This window comes from Colossoma macropomum, unplaced genomic scaffold, assembly GCF_904425465.1.
Source record: "Colossoma macropomum unplaced genomic scaffold, Colossoma_macropomum, whole genome shotgun sequence".
Classification (NCBI taxonomy): Eukaryota; Metazoa; Chordata; class Actinopteri; order Characiformes; family Serrasalmidae; genus Colossoma; species Colossoma macropomum.
The window spans coordinates 31,715,991-31,738,383 of NW_023494793.1; the positions used below are offsets into that span (position 1 = coordinate 31,715,991).

A 22,393-nucleotide genomic window follows, 5' to 3' on the forward strand; every position below is an offset into this window, starting at 1 on the left:
TAGAAAAAGGGGCCGTTTTTGTGTGGATTTGGAGATATTCTTAGGATCATTGTCTTGCTGGATGATCCGGCCATGATCCAGTCTTATCCTCCTGGAAGAGCCAGCCAGACTTTTATATAAAATCTGATAGTATTTGTTGGAGTCTTGGGAAGAAAGATCACTCACATCATCACAGTCCACCACCTTATGTCACAGACGGACCACAAAACCTGGTTCTAATCCAAGTTCTGGTAATGTTTAGGGAATCCAGGTGCTTTTGCTAGAGGCCTATTTGGCAAGCCTTCCAGTTTGTCAGCAACTAAGTGTACTTTTTTGAGACTTGGTGACCCCAGGATGCGACTAACTCACGCAACTGTGATGAACATCCTGTAACTCAAACTATCCTCATATTTGCATCCTTTTCCAAGCAGGTTAATCACAGCTGCAGTGTGAAACTTCTTCATTACTGCTTTAATAGTGGAGATGAGTATTGGGGGTTGTAAGCTATTTGTTACAGTCACTGTGTAATGTATTAAGGTGTATTCTCTGATCTCCCCTGGTTGAATGAAGCCGGGCGTATATTAAATGGCTTATAAAATCCACACATTTCAAAAACAGACAACATCTCACGCTTAACACCAGTCGTTCACAGTACTCTTTCGTACTTTTGTTGTAAAACTAGATGACTGGGCAAAGAGAAAGTATCACATGTAATGAGTTTCGGCTATGACTAAGCACACAAAGTCCTAAATCTCACCATTATCATGACACAAACAACTCCAAAACTTGACCAGAACCGTTTGTGCTCTTATGCATGAACAGACTGTAAATGGTATCATTCTAGTCTGCAGCGAGAGCTCGAAAAGCATTTACTACAAACTGCTCCATACACATAGACGCTCTCGAATTTGCTAGTGTTCAGCAGGCAGCCCCTTTATCTCCACCACTCACACAGAGTGCATGCATGTCCCTTTGTTTGTTTTCTCTCTCCCAGCACTCTCAGCTGTTGAATCACTAATTCAATTATATTACAACTACAATTACCATCACACTCTACAGGACTTATCAACATTTTCAGTCATAAAAACCAAACATTTGAAAATTTTGCCACAAATCTCCTCCAAATAGTCTAAAGCTAGATCGGAATGCTAAAGATGGACTCATGCCCCTCTCACATCACTGGACCACCTATGTGGTCACTCACTTCTGATCGAGCTCCTTCGTTTCTGATTGTGAAAATCTGTCAGAAGGATGACTGTGTGTCACCTCATATTTATACTCTAGTGAAACAAAAAGTCATGGATGATGACTTTAGTGTTCCTAAGAGTGTCTAAGGAGGTCCTAAGACCACCTTAAGAGTAGGAGTGTACATCTATAATCAGTTTTTGTGATCATGACAGTCATAAATACAGAAGAATCTGTTCAGCTTTAGACAAAAGTTCAGTCTTAGAAGCTGGTTGCACTTTCTGCTTCTCACCATCCAAGTTGTCCCAAACGCATTCAGTGAGGTTGAGGGCAGGACTCTGGGGTGGTCAGTTAATTATTCCAAAGATACTAGAAGCTTCCTTGTTAGATTTGCAAATTTTCTCTTCTCAGTAAAGGCTTCTTGATAGCTATCCATCTTTTTTTAATCCCACAGTACTTGCACAGTTGTTAGGAGTGCCATTGTCTCTGTGTTTTTAAGATTTTTTTGAACTCCAGTTTAGGAAAGTCCTGTTTTTTTCACATATTTCCCTTTGACTTTTCCCTTCCTTATACAAGTGGAATGTCTTATATCTAATCTCCTTAGAATACAACTTGTGTTAGATGGCTGTTTTGACAGGAAAATAAAGAAAGGACGGGTGCTCTCTGTCTTTTGCACAGTACTGTATGTGTGGATGTGTGTGGATGAGTCTGTTTGTGTATGTTAAGAGTAAGTAGACGGTGCATAAGTGACAAAATGAATGGGACACAGGTGTTCAGTGAGAAGCAGAAGAGTGTCGGCATTCACTCAGGCAGGTCATCATCCTCCCTCACTCTCCTCTGCAGCCTAATGGATGGAGCTATTTAGCCCTTTTTAACACAGAGGTGACTCGTAATCAAGCTGAACGGGCACTTTGACAGCCCTGAGCCACCACGTCGGGCGGTTTGGTACATCATAAGCAGCTGCATCTGTCGCCTGCTACTGACTCTTTGTGAGCCTGCGGGCTAAACCCAAACAAACCATTCTGTTCCAACAACTCCATATCTCTGACCAGAGCAGATCATCCTGGGACAGAAAATATAAAAAATAAAAATGTATAAAGAAGATAAGATAAACAAACTTTTTTTGTTAATGCATAATGACTTTGTGCCTCCCCCCTTTGCCAAGACTGCAGCACTGAGACGTCTTCTATAATGGACATATAAATGGATTTGAGAGTATTCCTACCACCAGAGCAGATCAGACTGGGACAGGCTGGGACTACAACTACTGCCACCCACCCTCAGCCCTCACTACTTATACTGCCTTCCCCTAAAACCAGACAGAGAGGGAGAGAAAGAGAGTGATGCTTTCCTTCCTTGTGGGAGCACTTTGTAGGGAAGGGCCAGATAGTGCTGACACAAACTGGAGGTGAGGAGCTCCTGAGCTGGAGGAAGAGATGCGATGATGGGCACAAATTGCTCGTAAATCTCTGAGATGGATAAGTAATGGGTGTCTGACACCAGAGGACATCTCAACACATACACACACAAAAAACACACAGCACGTCCCCCCTGCCACCCTGAATGCAGCATACAAAGACTACAGTGGGGGAAAAAAAGGGAAAGAGAAGAAAGGAGGAAAAATGAAAGTCCACAAGAAGACCGTGGTTCCGAGGTGCAATATCCATCTGGCCATCCTGACAGGATCTAATACATTTGTTTCAGATGGAAAATTAATTTTCTAATATTAAAAAGGTCAGAAATGAACCATGGCAATGCCGTCCCTTTTGTCATCTTTAACAAATTATCCAAAATGGCGTTGTCAGATTGGTGGGGAGATGTTTGCTATGATGAATGTTCCCAGTAATCAGCCAATCAAAAAGAATCCCCCGTTCTCCTTGATAAATGGGGTGGAAAAGCGGCGCTTTGCCAAGGAGATAGGCCCATTTGTTTCTTTATTCCTTCTCTTTTTTCGAAGAAAGTCCTGAGCTACCCGGGGACAGATTATATTTACTTGCATGACTGACTTTTAGACATTTTCTCCCTTGACCAGTGCTCAAATTCGGGTGTAATATGGCGTACTGTTTTTGTTTGAAAACCATTCAGGTGACTTTACTTTCTGTCAGATTGATTGAAAGTAAAACTGCGTATGTGTCAAATGAAAGTGAATGTGTCCAAGTTTGTTTTTTTTTCCCATACAAAAAAGTTGTGAAATCTAACTGACTTTTCTTCTGTCTTTTATTGCCTCTTGACCATAAAAGAAAATCTTTTTATATTAGGTTAATAACTGCATATTCATTTATAAAGTATTAATATGGAGTGGTTTAAAAAATAAACAGTCTAGAAGGAAAAGAGTGATGGGAAAAGACAATCACAAAGAAGTGGGCGGTTTTAGGATTAACACTTTCTCCAAATTAGACATGACTGTGGCCGTGGAAATCTAAACTCACTGGCCAGTTTGTTAGGTACACCTAGAGACATATGCAAATTAGATGTAATGAGCTATAACATTTGCATATAATGTTTGCATTCATTTTTTCCCTCAAATAAGTCACATGCAGCAAATAAACAGTAACTGTGCATGTACAGTTAAAATGTACAGTTGTGTGTTGTCTATAGAGGATGTTTTAACTTATTTTCACTTAGAAATTCAACAAAATATATAAACTGGGGTGCCCAAACTTTTGCATATGACTTTGCATCTACACTCACTGTCCATTTTATCAGGTCCACTCACCTTATAGGTGCACTTTGTAGTTTAACAATTACAGATTATCTGTTTCTCTGCATTTTTGAACCCATGTTCATTGATGGTCAGGACTCAGGACCCTGACAGGAGCACCACTGTGCAGGTATTATTTATGTGGTGGATCATGCTCAGCCCTGCAGTGACACTGACGTGGTAGCAACAAGTTGGTGAGTGTAGTGGATCAGACTCAGCAGAGCAAAACTCACCTTGCTGGTCACCTTGCAGATGTAAAGTTAGAGATGAATCGACAGCTCATTCATTATTGCACAGTTTGTGTTAGTCTTTCATCTAGCCCTTTGTTAGTGGTCAGTTTCTGGCTGCAGGATGCTGTCGGCTGGATGTTTTTAGTTTGGGGGGACTATTCTCAGCCCAGCAGTGATACTGACAATGCTCTATCCCCCAAATAACACCTTGCTCAGTGGTGGTCCTGATCATTGATGAACAGGATAAAGAAATGCCAATAAAGCATTCAGAGAAATGAACGACAATTTGTAGTTGTAGAATTACAGGGAACACCTATGTGCTAAGTGGACTAAGTGGAGTATATATGTTGAAATAATACAGATAACGCTGTTTTGTAAAAGTCTACTACTTACTAAAGCTCCAAAATCAGTAACTGCTGCAACTGCCAGACTAGAATGTAGCAATCATGACAACAGAAGCTACAGGGCTTCTAGCAAAATGTATATTTATTATATGTTTTAACATTCATAATATACAGTATGTATAATATGTAATATGTATGTTTATCATGCTTAGTGAATTCACTGTGAACATCAGGGCAAATGTGGTATGTTTGGCATTCTCTTACATATGATAGGGGAATTTTTCTACATTTCTCCATAATTTAGTCGTTGAGATGTAAACAAAGTCATTCAGAGTGGTTTGATGTAAAATGGTTCCATTGTAAAAAAACTTACTGACTCAGATTTCTTTACAGTGCAAATATATGCAAATATAAACAATTTATGTATTATCCAAAATGACCAGTGAACTGACATATTTCCATGACATATTTAGTTTTCATGTGCAATGATAAGGATGATAAAATAAATCTGAGAAAATGTTTTTTTTCTGCATTATTTTGCTGAGCAACAAACTACATGCACCTCTCTGACAAACAGATTTGAAAAACTGTGTTTTAGGCCAAAATCTTATCTCAAACCAATCATTTAGCAATGTCTCAGGCATCACACCTATTCGTTACCATATCATGTAATAACTTTCTGTGGGGGAGTTTTTAGAGGTGTTAAACACTTCAGACGTCTGGTTCTTTTCACCATCATTGTGAAATATTCTGACTTGGTAATTTTCTCTACCAAGGTGTATTTCACATGAAATCTCGGAATTACTTTCCTCACATTTTATGCAATATTGTGTAGTGGGATGGCGGAGCACACAGCATGGGCAGTGAGTAGAATGCTGTAGTCACACGCCACAAGGCTGGCAGTGAGACTGGCAGGTTAAGCTGTGTGCTGTATCTGATGTGATTAACCACAGAGCCAGCAGCTCTGCCAGCATGACACCAGTGTGTGTGTGTGTGTGTGTGTTAGAGCTTGGGAGACCCCAGGACTTACCATGGTAGTAAGGGGCCAAGCCAGCAGGCCTTTCCCCTGTGTGTATGTGAGTACAGCATGGTGCTTACAGCGAAAAAAAAAAACTAAAAAGACCTCAACAATGAACGAAAGCCAAACAATACCAACAACTTTACACCACAGACAGTTTCTGTATGTGGATACTGATGGGTTTGCTCTGCTTTCTCATTACTGAACAGCCATTTTCATGGTATATAATTCCACTGAAATGCTGCATGACCTTTTCCATGTTATATTATTGCTCTGTAATTCCATTTGCTATTTCTAATGCTGTGTTTCATGCTAATTTTGCTTCCCTCTCTCTATTCAAGACTCTGGGCTAATTTTGGTCACTATTCAAATTTCAGTAAATTTGTAACTCTGACCATGTTAAAGCTGCACTGTGTATGTAGCAGGAGTAAAAAATATGCTAAAATATGGTGTCCATGCACTGCTGCAAGTCACTTGTAAAGCTTAAAATAGTAATTTAAGAGTCAGAGATGTTGGGTCAGATTTTGTGGGACTTTTTCGGACCACGTCATACATCTTAACGTCACCAACACAACTCAAAAAGAAGGTCCAGCTTAATGTTAAGGTCTAAAACGAATACTGATAATGATAATACTGATGAAGATATGATAACAATAGTAGATAATTCACTCACATCCTCAGAAGACATGTTCAGCAAGGTTTTTTTTAATACTCTTTCAACACACTCGCAGTCATCAGATTAACCCACTCGTGGGGGTCCGAAGCACAACTGATGTTACAATATGTTTTTCTGCATGTTGTCTGCAATTACAAATTTCCACCAGAGAGGTCTCCAAATCTCCAAAACTTACATAGTGTAGCTTTTAGGACTAAATACATACAGGTCAGGATATTTTTTATCATATTCTTTTTATTGAAGCAGAAGATGACTCTCAGGTGGATTTGATTTACTCATCAGAGGCTTTTGCACAAACTTGTGGAGTCCAGCTTGAGTCAACACTGTCATTAAAACCAAAGGGAGACATACCCAATACTGAGGAATTCTGAAATTGATGTAAATATTTCAGAAGTTGTTCTTTTCACTCAAATTGTTAGGCTGTTTGTAATGAAAAGCTTTACATTAAACTAGAAGCATTTTACTAGTAGTCTAGTGTATCTCTGAAATGGTCATTTTATGGGACAAAAAAAGGTGTTCTTAAACCAAAATGGAAGTCAACATTAGCTTTAACTAATTAGGGCCTATATTTCACGGTCAATTCGTCATGAAATGTTTATAGAATGCAAAGAGAATCTACCTTGATCAAATAATGAATCCATAAAAAAACAGATCACTGAGATTTTGATATAAGAGAAACAAAATGTGTTTTAATTTAACATCAATGAATTTACTTCCATTATGTATCTATTTATATAGTGGATGGTGAGTGTGTTGAGGGTGAGTATATGTGTGTGTGAGATTGTCAGAGAGTTTGTGTATATGAGTGAGAGACTGGTTTGTGTGTGTGTGTCTCTGAGGAGTGTGAGGGACATGGGCAGATCACTGTGCTATGAAGGATCCCATCGATCAGCGTGTCAGCGCTGGGGGAAAAGGTTAAGCCGCCGAGCGTGCCCCCGCTCCCCTCGCCAATCCTCCTGCTCTTATCAGGATTTTGAAAGAGCAGCAAAGGGCAGGCCATTCCCAGGACAGCCCCTGACCTTCACTCATCACACACCTCACTCGCTCGCCCGCCATAATTAACACCCGGCCCGGAACAGACGGCCCTGCGCCCAAACAAAAGAATGTGCAAACGTGTGGGGAGAGAGGAAGAGAGTGAGCGAGGGGAGATGCACCTGAGCGGCAGAGCTTTCGAATCGCGTCAGCAGACATACACACATATACAGAAAAAGCTGCTGAGTCAAAGTCCCCCAGTGTTAGTGTTATGAAAGCGGAGCATGGGGGCTTCAATGGAACATAGGCCTAAATGCTGAACTAAGCTTTTCCAATATGCACCATATTCTCGCTTACTGCTTCTTTTAGGCATAGTCTTAAAAAGAGCCTCTGCGGTGTGATAAAGGAGCACGCAGTCGCACTGTGTGGAAATGGAAAATTGGTGCTACACTACAACAACAAACTTTGACAATGCAAAAGTCAAACTTCGTTTCTTGTACTTCCAGTCAAAACTGTCATTAAGTCCAAATTATGCAATTTTCAATGTCAGGGGAAACATACACTTAACAGAGAAGTACATAAAAGCCTCAACAACGGAATATAATATGACTCTTCTCAATATTTATTGTGTCCACCCTTTGCCCTTATTACAGCGTCAATTCTTTTCAAAGAAATTTGCCGGGATATTTTTCCACACCTCTAAAGTTTAGTCTTAGAAGTTGGCTGAATTTTTATGCTTTTCACAATCCACATAATCCCAAACACATTCATTGATGACAACTGTTCCACTTTCTCTATATCTTTTAATAATTTAAACTCCAGTCAGGACGAGTCCCCTGTTTTTTCACCTATTTTGCTTTGACTTTCCCCTTCCTTACTCAAGTGGATCATCCTGAAAAATCCTGAATAATGAATAACTTATACTAAATGACTGTTTTGCCTGGAAATGAAATGAAGTACAGGTGGCCTCTAACTTAGCACAATGCTACAAGTTTGCTGATTTTAATTATACCAAGCTTTGCAATGGGGATGTGTGTGTGTGTGTGTGTGTGTGTGTCTGTGAGAGCTGTCACTCACAGGGTCCTGGTTCATCTGGACGATGAGTTGTTTGACAGCGTGGAGAGTGGGGTGAGCCCATGGGGAAGGGTCTTGCCAGTGGCGATTCAGGTCAAAACCCATCAGAGAGCACCTACAGCAAGCAAACAAGTACACAAGACAAGTAAATAACCAACCGGTCCACGACAAACAGCGGCCACACAGCCTGTGATCACCCACTCCAAGTGTTGTGCTAGATATCTGTCTAGATATCTATCTATATATCTATCTATCTACATATCTATCTATGTTTTAGCTGACAATGTAAGGAAGCGATTAAATAATAAATAAATAAATATATTTACTTGCATCATAGAGGTTAGAAATGGAAAAGGTTTCTGACAGAAATATAAAAATGACATCAAGGTAAAATAAAATCAATGTAATATATATTGTAAAAAGTGACCGAAATCAATTTACTGTTCAAACTAATAATTCAGTGAAATTATTCCAAGTGTAGTTGATCATCGAGACGTGTGGTGTCTGAAGTTTTGCTATTCTGCTGTGAGGCTAATGTAGCTAACATGTAATGGACATTTACATGTAATGGATGTGATCATCTTCATATAAACTACATTACTAAATATGCAGAAATTTCTTGCTTGACACTGTTTTACATACTGTGAACTATAAAATTGACTAAAGTATGCAGCAAACAGCATCTTGAAGCCCTAATTTTACTCTGTTCATTTTGACAGATAACAGAAACACACAATTGAGAAATAATTCGAAGTATTATTAGTTATTAATTATAACAGTTATAACAGTATGAGCAGTGTGATGATTTTCAAGCAGGTAGTTTGCACAATGCTAGTTAATGGGCTACAAGCTTCCATTGTTTTTTATCTCTATTACTATATATTACATCATAGCTCCAGTGCAAAACTTACGGAGCCAGAAACTTCAAACACTGGCTACACTTGGCGTAGGAGCAAATTGTGTAAATGTGATTTTTCACCAAACTACTCCTTTGAATGCAAAAAACCCACTATCGAATGAGAGGAACGATCTCTTTTAATAGGTGAAGCTTTAAGGTGACACCAGCTAGGCTGCCAGGTTCTGTGCTGTCCAGCAGGTCTCTGGCAGGACACTCAGTGCTGCCCTGCTCTCACAGCAGATGCAGGCAGATGGGGGGACAGAGAGACAGACGGAACCCTGAGCCTCAGCAAGGGCACAGGTACTATCGAGCTGAGGCAGAGTATCCATGACTTTGAGCGGCACCCAGTGTCAATGTCCCATGCCTGTTGAACTTTACTAATCCCCTAGTCAGCAAGGATTGATCCCACATTCCTGCCTGCTACATCTGAGATCTCTCTCTCTCTCTCTCTTGCTCTCTCTCTCTCTCTCTCACTCTCTCTCTCCAGATGCAGCCAGACTGCTGAGGCAGCAAAGGTGTGATGAAGTGTGTGTGTGTGCGTGTGAGAGACGGAGAGTGAGAAAGAACAAGAGAGAGAGGGCTGCATTTGTAATTCACTTGGTGCCATTATTGCACTCATCAGTTCTGTCTCATTCACGCTGCTGAATGCCCCTTCAGGGGTCAGCTCCCTGAGACGTGTCGCTATGGACCCCTGTCAGCACCCCAGAGGGGCCGAACGATCGCAGCCTCTCACACTGCAGCTCTGCAGTACATGCTGATCGACACCAGATGGCAGTCTATGGGAGAATACAGCAGCTGATCAACATTTAGGAAGGCTGCCATTAAAGGGCCCAAATTCTATATTTAACTTTTTTCACTGAAGTCCGCTTAATGCAACGGTGCCCAGTCCTGCTCCTGGAGATCTGTCACCCTGCAGAGTTTCAAACATAATCTAACAAACCTGATCCAGGTAAAAAGGCTTTGAGGGGCATCTAAATGTTAGAGCTAGGTGTGTTGGATCGGAGCTCTCCAGGGTGGTAGATCTGCAGGATCAGGTTTGGGCAGCCATGATTTAGTAATTTAGTAATTTTCAAACCTCTCTTTATCTCTTAGAATTAAAATTTTGTTACTAAGCCTTAAAGGCTGATATATGCAAATGATGTATGTTCTGACTGGCTGCCCTGTATTTTTCTTCTTTCAAAGAGCAGTCTGGTCAGAAATGTATGGACCAAACAGTTACGTTTGGGTTGAAATCTTCAGTCAGATGTCCAGGTACTTTGGAAGGCTATATTGACAAAGCTCCATATCTTCATCTTCCAAGTCTTCTACAGTAACAACACTCCTTACCACCTCATTGTGAATGGGCTGGATAAACTGTTGTAGGCTAAAGACACACCTAAATGTGTTCATACATTAAATTTTATCATGATTGTGATGTCACAACCATGACAAATTCAAAATGTCTGTTTTTGTAGCTTAGTTTATGGACTGGGGAGTTTATATCCATCTTAGTTAGTTAAAAACAAACAAGGAAAAAAATTGATATGTGCCCTTTAAGTAAAAGGCAATTTTAGGATAGGAGTAGGTAAGCTGACCCCAGTGACCAAGCAGGCATGGGTGTGTTCTTCTGGAATACACAGACACATTCTGCTGCAGATATCTTGTCAAATAGTTGTCAATGATGAGGTTGCTAGCAAGATGCTAATGCTTCAGCAGATACCCTACAGTTTCCCCATTTTGTGTTAACTAATTGCACTATTATTACACTGTTATTACACCATTTTCTAAATATCAAATTCTGGCACACATATGCATACATACACGTTTCTATAGAATAAGACACAAAGAAACCCTGAGTTTCACTAAAAACTTCACTAAAAGCTGGGTGTGTCTTCATATATGTGCATTTGTGCGTGCAAATGGACTGATGTCTCGCTATGGGGTATAAGTGGGGGGCATTGATTTGAAGTATCTCTGCAGCAAGAGTCAACAGAGAGAAAGAGGAGAAAAGAAAAGTGCTTAGGCAAAGCCACAGGATCATATTCCAGAAGCGTTCTGGCATGGAAGTGGGGAGGAATGGACAATGAAGGGGGCTGACCGTTCAGACAGAGACCAATGCATCCCCCTGCAGCCTCAACACACATGTCCAGCAGCATCAGGCTCTGTTCGACACACCCCAACACTACTGCAATGCCATCACTCTCCACTTCCCACAAATCCATCACTGATGCCAGGGTCCACCAGGCAGACCCCCCCTCTCCACGACACAATCACACAATTCCTTCGTTGCTTTAGGCTGGAATGTGCAGCCTATGCAGAACTTATGCACAGAACAAATGTTTCTAAAAGGTGTAGTTCAGGAGAAACAATAATGAACTTTGGCATCACTGCATGATTGAACAACACATGCAAGGCTTTACATGCATCTGAATCATGTACATGCATTTTGTGTCTAATACATAAATCACATTATAAGCATGTTAAACAGAATCACTTTTGAATAGGGCTGGGTACCAAAATTCTATACCAAACAAGCACTGACCGAAGCATCCTGATACTACTACTGGATAAGTCTCAAAAAATCGGTGCCTATTTTCGATACTTCGCATAAAATGCAAATTATGAGGGATTATTGGAGTTTGCCTTACTACTGATGCAAAACAAAGAAAAGATAAAAATGCAATCTGTTGCACAGAAACGCTGAGAGCACACAGCTACCTAACTAAATATGTCGAAGAGGTTGAAAGTCTGGCTCTACTTCGAGAACAGTTCCAGGTGCAACAAGAGCCTTAAGATAGTGGCCTACAAAATGGGTAATACGTCAGATCTGATGAAATATTTGATTACACACGTAATTAATCTCCATCAAGAAAACAGCAGAATTTTCGACTGCATGAAGAACAGCGCTACATCGCTGCCGGAGATGTGAGAATCTGGGCTAAATATATTACAACCACACACAGACACCAGTGTTTCCAGTGATATAATATCATCAAGTAATTTAACAGTTTACTGTGCACTTTTTTCGTTTTGCCAGAGAAAAGTAACCCTCAGTACTATGCCATTTGCCAGCTTTGAAAGCCAGTGAGGATTCAGCTAACATTAGCATAAAACTAGCATGTATTAGATAGCTGGTTGGCTACAGTTCAGCCGCAGATGGACATATCTTTAACGTTGCTATGATTCATGTTCCATGTTACAGAAGAAATATGAATACAGGTATATTTTACAGCAGCTTTAGATCCTCACCTGTAGTTTCCCAGGTAGACACCGTCAGGGTTGAGCATGGGCACAATCTTAAAGACCACATGATCACGCAGGACTTGAGCCACGGGGTGCTGGCTGACCAAGAAGTCGATAACACCTACACACACATGCACACACACACAAAAACACTCATTTGTTTTTATTCCTGGTCAGGACCAGCCACTTCCTTAAGTACATCTCCTGGTATCTAAACTCACTGTCCATTTTATCAGCTCCACTTACCACATAGGAGCAGTTTGTGGTTCTACAATTACAGACTGTAGCCCAACTGTTTCACTGCTTCGTAGTGGCGTGTTAGTGCATGCACTGGTACAAGTAAAGTTTTTAACACCATGTCCACTCACTGTCCACTCGATTAGACACACTTACCTTGTTTGTTTATTTTGTAGATGTAAAATCAGAGACAAATGTGTAGTTTGTGTTGGTCATCTCCTAGTCCTTTATCAGTGGTCACAGGATGCTGCCCTCTGGACACTGTTGGCTGGATATTTTTGGTTGGACCAGCACAACACACACTAACACACCACAACCACATCAGTGTTACTGCAGTGCTGAGAATGATCCACCACCCAAATAGTACCTGCTCTGTGGTGGTCCTGTGGGGGTCTGACCATTGTAGATCAGGGTGAACTAACAAAGTATGCAGAGAAACAGATGGACTACAGTCTGAAATTGTAGAATTACAGAGTGCAACTATATAGTAAGCAGAGCTGATAAAATGGACAATGAGCATAGAAACAAAGAGGTGTACTTAATGAAGTGGCCAGGTGGTGTACAACAACAACAACAACAACAACAATAGTAATAATAATGATAATATTTTATTTATAGAGCACTTTCATGCTGCTCATACCGCTCAAAGTGCTTTACAGACAGGTGATAAAGTTTAACATGAATATAAGAAACTATGAGTATTCATTTAAAACCATATAAGACAACACAGATCAAATTAAAAAAGGTAAATACCAAAGAAATGTATAATTTTAACTAAATGCCAAGTCAAAGAAATATGTTTTCAAATGTTTCTTAAAAGTGAGCACTGAGCTTGACTGTATAATAAAAGGTGGAATTGAGTTCCACAGGTCAGAGGTGTAATAACTGAAAGAGGCCTCTCTATGTTTTCTGCATTTACGAAAGGTATTTATAGAAGGTCAGTATCTGCAGATCGAAGATCACATATTGGAACATGAACAGACAGACATTCTCTGAGGTAAGCAGGTGCTTTAAGGTCATTTAGAATCTTAAAATTTAGTAGCAGAACTTCAAAGTCTATCCTGAAAGATACAGATAGCCAGTGCAGTGTCTAAACGGGAGTGATGCAATCTCTCTTTTTTGTTAGGATCTGTGCTGCTGCACTTTTATATTGGTTGTAAAGTACAGATTGTTTTCTTAGTAAGTCCAATAAGAAGAGCGGTACAGTAATCAGTTTTGCTTGTAACAAATGCATGATCAAGTTTCTCCGCATCACTCTGAGATAGAAAAGGCTGAACTTTATCAATAATTCTCAAATGATAAAAAGCTAATTTAGTGACTGTGTTTACATGCAGGATAAATCAGAGCTCAGAATCTAACATTATACCCAGATTTCATATTTCAGGTTTGGTATATGAAGCTAAAGAACTGAGCTTCTCATAATGCATTTATGTGTGTATAAATGCATACATATGCATTACATTGTATAAACCTACCTAACTTGAGCCTAAATCTAAACCATATAGCTCCTTTATTGCCCAGGCTTCAATTCCTCACTCCTATATCTTTGGAAAAACTTAGCCAGTTTGCACTCTTTTCCATGTAATTACTGAATAATAAGCTTTAGGATGTAATAAGCAGGGGATTTAAGTTCCCAACCTGAATAACCAAGAATAAATGTGTTTGCCCGTCCAATTCAAATAAAATGAAACACGTAGCTTTTTTTCTGTTTCATGAATTTGCATGGATACAAAAACATAAAAGTGTGCGCATATGCACTCAGTCAGATCTGACTTTGAAAGATGTCCAGAAAACATCTCGAGAAATTGAGTTTGGCAAGGGGAAAACGGACAAAAAGGCACTTAAAAGGACAGAAAGCAGCATTATAAAATCAGAGAGGAAATCTGAGACATCCATCTCCAGTCAATACAAACGGAATCGAGCAGAGAGGGCAGCTAAAAACAGCAGGAGATATAAAGGAGAGAGAGAAAGAGAGAGAGAGAGAGAGCTTAAATAGAGCTAAGCAGCTAAGAGAGACAGAGGTCATACTAAGTACCTTTGATGAAAGACAGGCAGGAAGAGACAAACATACAATTTATGACAGGGTTGCCTTAAACAGACTGAGGGTTGACAAAGAGAAGGTGAGGTGATGGGCGGCAGGGGGGGTCAATGGCGGCGGTCACTCGCTGTCTTTCCATTTGCCCTGTAGTGAGTGGCAATAATTGACAGGTAAACAAGAGACAAGAGGCATAGAGACAGAGCGAGTGAGAGAGAGAGGGAGTGAGATAGAGTGTGAGAGAGAGAACGGGAGAGAGAGATGACCCTATGCCTCTCCTCCTCCTGATGCCCATTCTGTCCTGCTCATTACTGCTAATGGAGGCATAACAAGCTCTCTAATTGAGTCAATGTGGCACGGAGGAGAGAGAGGGGGGAGAGAAAGAGAGAGAGATAGAGAGAGAGAGAGAGAGAGAGAGAGAGAGAGAGAGAGAGGGATGAGGCCACACCAGTGTGCCGTCTAATTGCTCGGACTTCCTGGATTTATTCATGCACATCTGCGTGGCGGTGTGTGTGTGTGTGTGTGTATGTGTGTGTGTGTGTGTGTGTGTGTGTATGTGCGTCTGAAAGTCACATTGAGGTGGCGAGGCAGGTGGCTCGAAAGCATTATCATGGCCAAACTACTGTTAACCATGACAGCCCTCTCTGAAATTACCACACTCCTTAACTTCCTAATTACCCACACAGAAACCTCTAAGGCGCAGAGACTTTAGCCTTTAAAACCTGTCCCTCTTGTATTTACAAGAACACTGTTTAACACTGTGTAATTACATTCCCTTACAAAAGAAAGTGGTGCTGAATATCTGTATTTTGAAAACTGCACTTTGTTCCACTGCTGATACCTATGTAGCTTTTTTCTGGTGATACCTATATATCAACAGTGGAACAAAGTGCAGTTTTCAAAATATGTTTATATCTGTGCTGTCATAATATCTTCAAAATGGTAACTTTATAGGAGAAGGAAAGTTTCTTAACTTGTACTTTTTTCCAAGTCATTTAGGGCCATTTCTGTTGCTCGTTCATGATCAAATGTAGACACAATGTAAAGGGTAGCTGGCATTTTTTATGTAAAAAAAAGTTTCGAAATTTGGAAATGACAGTCCCCTTTTCCTCCCTTTTAGGAATTACTGTATTTGCTGTGAAATGACATGCACATTTACAGCATTTGGCAGACACTCTCATCCAGAGCATGTTAGGTGAATGCAGCATTAGGAGTCTTGCCCAGGGACTCTTATTGGTACAGTGTTGTGCGCTTGCCCAGGCAGGGAATCAAACACCAGGCTACCACGGCCTGCCAGATAGATACCTCAACGCAGCCCCCTCATTCAATGAAAGGGCCAATATTTTTATATAAACCCAAGTTGGGACATTTTCTGAAATGCATCTAAAAAAAGACAGCAGTGATTTGCAAATCCACTTTGACCTGCATTTAAACAAAAAAGTACAAAAATATTGACGATTTATCGTATCCACTTGCACACATGATTGAGTGTATAAGCACCATCCAGGAAAGGCCTATTCCTTCATCAGTAAGGATGGGTAGAGGTTCACCACTTTGCTATACAATGCATCAGCAAAAAATCCAACACTTTAAGAATAATATTCCTCAGCAACCGACTACAAAAATCACAACTAAATGCCTGTCACCTTCAACCCCAGAGAGTCACTGCATTAAAAACCGGACTTAGGACTTATTATTCAGTACCTACTATGTAACTAATGTACTAATGTAAGATATGTAGTTCTGAATGTGAGGAATTGAAACAGAGACTTACATACAGACCCTTAGGTTTAACAAGGTTAATGCAAATGTCGCGGGCTGAAATTTTTTGCATCGCAATTCAATAAAGAGTTTCTATAAGGAGCTGAATGTTGTGTGTGTTGCACTTCTATGTTAAATCTGCAGTTTTGGAACAGCATGGTGATGAATGGGGTAATGTGGTGATTGTTAGGGGGCAGCTCATGTGTATGTGTGCTGTTATGAGGCCAGTACACCATACTGCAACTCTCAGAGGATTTAAGAGTGACTGCTAAAAGTCAGTCCGCCTGAAATCCCCTCCGAACCCCCTCAGCCATTGGCCATCGATCCGGCCCAGCACTGACCCTCAGGAGACCGAGAGCTGCAGATTAAGCAGCCAGGCCTGATAGAAGAAAATGATACTGACCGCAGCCAGCAACTACCTGTGTGTGTGTTTGTATGTATGTGTGTGTGTAGGGCAGGAGAAAAGGTCTTACCCTGACAGATGAAGGAAGCAGGTGATTCTCCAGGGTGAACACGTGCTGTGAGGAAAACCACACGCTTCTCTCGCTCTGGGTTCAGGTGGGCTGAAACATACGCACAAACACACACACGCACACAGAAAGTTTAGTCTCAGCAGGTCTCCGCGTCTGTGTGTGTGTGTATGTGTGGTCAGAAGCCGTACGTGTATCCCCTGAGGCAGGAGATAACTGCACGCTGCAGTCATGCAGCAGGAGAGTCAGTGTGACTGGATCAAACTGATAGGAAATGTCATTCCTAATGGAGCCTTAAACTGGAAGACAAAAGACAAAACTGCGATGTCATTGCTAATCAGAACAGCTAATAAAGTCACAGACTTCTTCAGGCTCTAGGATCCAGGAGAGCGGAAAACACTCAGCATCCAAGTGCGGGATAATCAGTTTCGGGCTGATCCTGAAATCTTGATAAGTCAAATATATCTTGTTAACCCCTTAAATTGCAAGGGCCTGTTTGCGTACGTCATGAGTACAGGGACAAACAGATATGTACACTCTAATGTCTGACCCATATGAACAATATATAATAATCTAAACATGGCACCAGAGGAATTTCCTGATATTCCTCTAATATATTAATATACTAATGACTATACTAAAACCTACAATAATCATTCTAATATGCCAATCTTTCTGCTGCATTCACAAACCCACACTGTATTTTCATACAGTCACAGCCATGTGCCAACATAACTGCACCTTAATCACAAACTGTAAGGGTCTGTATGTGGATACACACTTAAATTTGTCACTCTAACAACTACATAGCTTAAAGATCACTTTATAGTAGCTACTTATAGTACGTAAAATCACTAACCGAGTAATCCTGCAGTTTTAAGGATTAACGTCTTCATTTTAAACATGGAGGACCGCATTAGGAGAGGACGGCACTATGTCTGTCTGAAGTGACACATGATTCAAGGGAAGAGACAGACAGAGAGAGCACAGCGTCTTCCCATCCCATGTCCCCGTCACACCAAGGACAAGCAGCTTCTGTGACGCCCGCAAATTAAATTCCAGGCAGCCCTCACACTCTGGACACAGTAATGACCGGCAGATCTCTTGCTCAATGTCCCTGCTTCTGTGTCCTGATCGTCACTATGCCTGTATATATTATACGTGAGGGCAATAAAGTAACGAAGTTATAATCAAAATGAAAATATTCTTCAAGTTAGTAATGCACTTTAAGATATCTTCAGAAAAAGATTACGGCACTCTGGGCCTCAATATGTTATTAGCAGCAAATGCCTGAACTTTGCACACCTTCAGTATTGGAATGTTATGTGCCTTTTGCTCACTAGATGGAGAGAGAAGATGTCTAGCCATTCACTCACAGCAGAGTGAAAGCTAGTTGATTTGAGTAGCTAGTTAGTTAGTTTTCAGTATATCTGAACAAGAGGGCTCTGTGGCAAAAGAGGTGGCATGTCCTCTGTAGGACATAACTTAAAATTGACAATCAGGAGAATCAGGCACAACTGTGTATGCACTGGCCCTATCATCAGGAGTGCGCGAGTTCCATCTCTGGTGATGCTACAGCTATCCATGGCCGGGAGTCCAAGAGAGCACAAATGGCCTCACTCTCTTCGATTGTGTAGGATGTCCCTCCCTCTCCCCATCACTTAGTGTGATGCTAGCAAGCACAGGACTCTGTCAGCTGGTGTAATAGAATTGGTGGTTAGTGTTCTCCTTCAAGCGTGTTCAGGTATCCAATGACGGCGGCAGTTCGAAAGAATGCAGTGGCTGACCTTTACAGCACCTGGAGGAAGCCTGTGTTAGCCTTCACCTTCCTAGCACTGGTGGTATCATGTGACTAGGGGCGTCCTAACTAGTGGGTGGAATTTTATACGATCAAAACTAGAGACTAAATTGGGAAAAAAATTTAAAAAAGAATTGTCAGCAACAAATGACAGGGAAAAATATACCGTGAAAAGATTTTTGGGCACATCGCCCACCCGTCTGTATGTAATATATCTGAGTGCATAAAAGAAATCAGTTGTCTTTGGGAGAGGAGCCAGTTGTACAGTCAATATGGAACACCATTCAGGCCAATAAAGCAGTAGGGGGGTGGATGAATAGGAGCAGATGCTGGACAAAAAGCCCTCTTTAAAAAGCTGATATGCTTCCACCCGTGGCGAAGCGAGCTCATTCTTCTAGCCAGTGCTTCATGGTGGGATCCTGTAGCCACACGCTAGGGAATTCATCCCCCAGTTACAATCATCACCCTTATCAGCTATAGGACGGGCTAGGGAAACAAAAACTCAGAGCTTTACAAAACCTCAAAAAACCTTCACTTCCAGTGCAAACGGCAGAATCTCATAATGACTAGTGTAGCTAGCAACACAATGGCTACCTTCATTCATGACATCTCTGAATCCCATTGCACTCACCCCCCCCCACACACACACACAGAGTAGCATTAGACAGAGGCTTTATCACATCCGCAGACATGCTAAACTACAGATCCGACTCTTTGTCTCCTATTCAGTATGGATGATTACATTCGGAACAGGAATAATATTTCAGAATGAAAAATACATGTCGGCAGACACACGCGCCGCACACTGCTAACAAAGGCAGTGTGTGTGTTGATGTATCTTGAGACAAACTGCAGAATGAAAAAGTGGCAGTGAGCCCCGCCCACTACCCACACACACATGCTGACTCTCACATTACTCGAACACGTGCACACACATGTGCAAACTCACATGCTACAGGGAATGACACCCTGGCAGTCCGAAGAACGGCAGTGGTCAGGTCAACTCACGAAGAATTCCTGTTCAGTCCATGACCTGACCGTGAATGAAACATTAAAATGCCCACATGCATTATTCAACAGGCTTCCTGAATAATGTACACATATATCAGGAGCTGTAAAAACAAGCGTGGCCTAATCCATTATGCCAGCGGCGCCTTGGGCTCCTAAGGGACAGGGATGGGGGTCTGCAGGGAGACTGGGGGTGCTGGGCTCTGATCAGAGATCATCTATAGGATAATTACTCCTGAGGTAAGCTGTCATGGACCAAAGCCAAAGGGAGTGTTTTACACCTGCAGGGACAACGAATAGTAGCCATCTTCAGAGGAAGTGAGTCTGCTTAACTGCTGATAATAAAAAAACTTTTCCTTTACCTTGAATGTAATCAATCAGCCAAACATGCTTGGTGTCTGAATAAAAACACAAGTGAAAAATGTTGCATAGCTAAAAAATAGTAGCAGATATCATTTGACAGAATGGATTTCTTAAAACCACTTGATTTTAACCGAGACAGTGTCATGGATAAACAGATATAGCAAAGACTGAACCACTTTAAATTAGTGTTTTAATTTTAACCCACTGATTATTAAACACGCTTATTGCAAGTACTTTATAGAATTCCACAGGCCATCAAAATCAGCTTCTCTGGTAAATAATTACCTTCTAGGATGTCGTTTTATTCAATGTAAGTCTATCACAATGTTATATTTGACATAACAAGGAGCTGACAGAGTCAAAGAGTTGACTTCAAGCATTTTGACTTGTGTATAGTTCTGGCCCATCACTAGCTAAGACAGGCTCTTTTACTGCCCTGTTGTGGCTCCACATTTGTAGGTAAACATAAAAAATCACCCTTTGCAGTAAAATAAAGCATTACTGATAGTTGGTTCTAACGCTGGAGTTAATGTATAACTGCTAATTCACCAACCTTTACCTCTGAAGGTACACTGCACGCAGACTAGTCACTATAGCAATGCAGATAAAAATCTGGCCTAGCTAGTAGCTGACGAAAAGACAAAGAGAAAGATATCAGACGAACATCGATAATCAAATCTGAAGTCAGCTTCTCTTTCGCCAGCTTCTTGTTTGCATTTTCCCGTTCCACCTTAAATGGTGCAGCTGTTACATTCTGGCGCCTCAGGCACCATTTAAGGTGGAACGGGAAAATTCGAACAAGAAGCTGGCGAATGAGAAGCTGACTTCTGCCTCAGAAAAAATTAAACACTGAAAGACATTTCACAAGAAACTATTCCATTTTTGCTGAAAGGTTTTCTGCCGGAGATGTGAGAAAAGCAGCTAAAGCTGAGCTAAAGCTTAAAGCAAAGTAAGTCTGAGTTTTCATTTATATTTTTTAGCCTATACTAGTACATTAGCACATACTGAGACATGTTTACAGCTAAGATGGTAAAATGGACATAAAATGTTGTGGCGCCAAAAGTGGTTTGATTTTTGTTGAAAGGACAAAATGGCTCTTCTTGATATTTGGGTTGCCAACCCCTGAGCTAGGACAATGGGGCTAGTAAAGACATGTGAAGTCAGCCACTATATCTTTTTTTAACTGCTGCTTATTCAGCATTACTGGGTTGGCCAGCATTGCGCTGAAAGATGTGGGGAGAGGGAGGGCTATCCTGCCCACCTGCAGAGAGTGAGGTCAGTTATGCTCTCTTAGACTCCCATCTATGAATGGCTATAGCATCACTGAAGATTAAGCGTGTGATATCGCAATGTTAAGGCCAGTTCTTAGACAGTTGGGCCATTTTGTCCATTTTTATAGATAAAACTATATCATACTATGTCAAGCAAGTCTATTTGAGATTATTTAACAATTACGCAATCCGAGGCATCTGAAGTATTTGATGGTTTAAGCAGTTTGCATAACACTCAATTGAAATAAGCTTCCATTACTTGTTAGCTATGTTAGCCACATAGCTCCAGTGGAAAAAAACTAAAGACACCAAACATGTCCTTGCTGATCGATTACATTCGGGATAAGGGGGAAATTGTGTCAAATCACTTAAAATCACGGACACCTGCTCATACACATGTATTCATCCCTTTGCACATAGACACACTTATATGCAAACCTGGATGGGACAGGTTTAGCTTGAATGGTTAGTCAATAATACATCATGTTTGCTGTACTGTTTGGCTACCCTCCTCCCTCTGTGTCCTAAATGACTCCTGCGATAATGCAGCTCATTGCTATGTACACGAGCCTAATATCTTATTGATCCTGGCCGAGTGTGTGCTCAGCAGTGGCAAATGCTAATTATCAAGCTGCAACACACACACACACACACAGGCTCAACTTTCTCAGGGCCCTGAAAAACATAAGAGCGTGTCAGTGACGCCAGAGCCTTAAATACAAACCATTATTCCATTTTTAAAGGAAAAATGAAAACAGAGCCCCCTTCCCCCTTCTCTATCTGCCCTTCACCGAGATGAATGGCTTTGCCATTGAGGAGTCCCAGTGGAGAGGCCCGGCCCGTTTGCTTGCGTTTTTTTTTTTCGTCGCTCACTTGCCTGTGAAATTCCATCGCTTCTAAATTACACCTTGGCCCTAACCCAACGGGACAGGCCCGCGGATGTAAAACAATGAAACGATAGCCGTGAAGGAGCTGGAGGCAAGAACTATGCTCACACACAGCAGTGATGGAGGCAATCCTGCGCCTGCGCTCGTGTGCTATGGCCGCAGACCAATCCCCCTGCAGTAAAACTAACAGTGTGAAAAAGTTTGCCACACGCTCTCTGGCACCATTCCATTTACTGGCTTTTAGAAAATAATGCCCTGCTAGAT

The 22,393-nt window shown here is 41.2% G+C and overlaps 1 protein-coding gene across 1 annotated transcript in view; it reads right to left on the reverse strand.

Annotated features, from left to right (window-relative positions):
* Positions 1 to 22,393, reverse strand: part of agbl4 (ATP/GTP binding protein-like 4) — a 484,349-nt gene that overhangs the window by 35,890 nt on the left and 426,066 nt on the right. The window contains exons 7-9 of the mRNA XM_036579196.1: positions 16,806 to 16,895; positions 12,306 to 12,420; positions 8,183 to 8,294 (exon numbers count right to left, since the gene is read on the reverse strand). Of these exons, the coding sequence (XP_036435089.1) occupies positions 8,183 to 8,294; positions 12,306 to 12,420; positions 16,806 to 16,895 (317 nt within the window). The remainder of the gene's footprint in view (positions 1 to 8,182; positions 8,295 to 12,305; positions 12,421 to 16,805; positions 16,896 to 22,393) is intronic.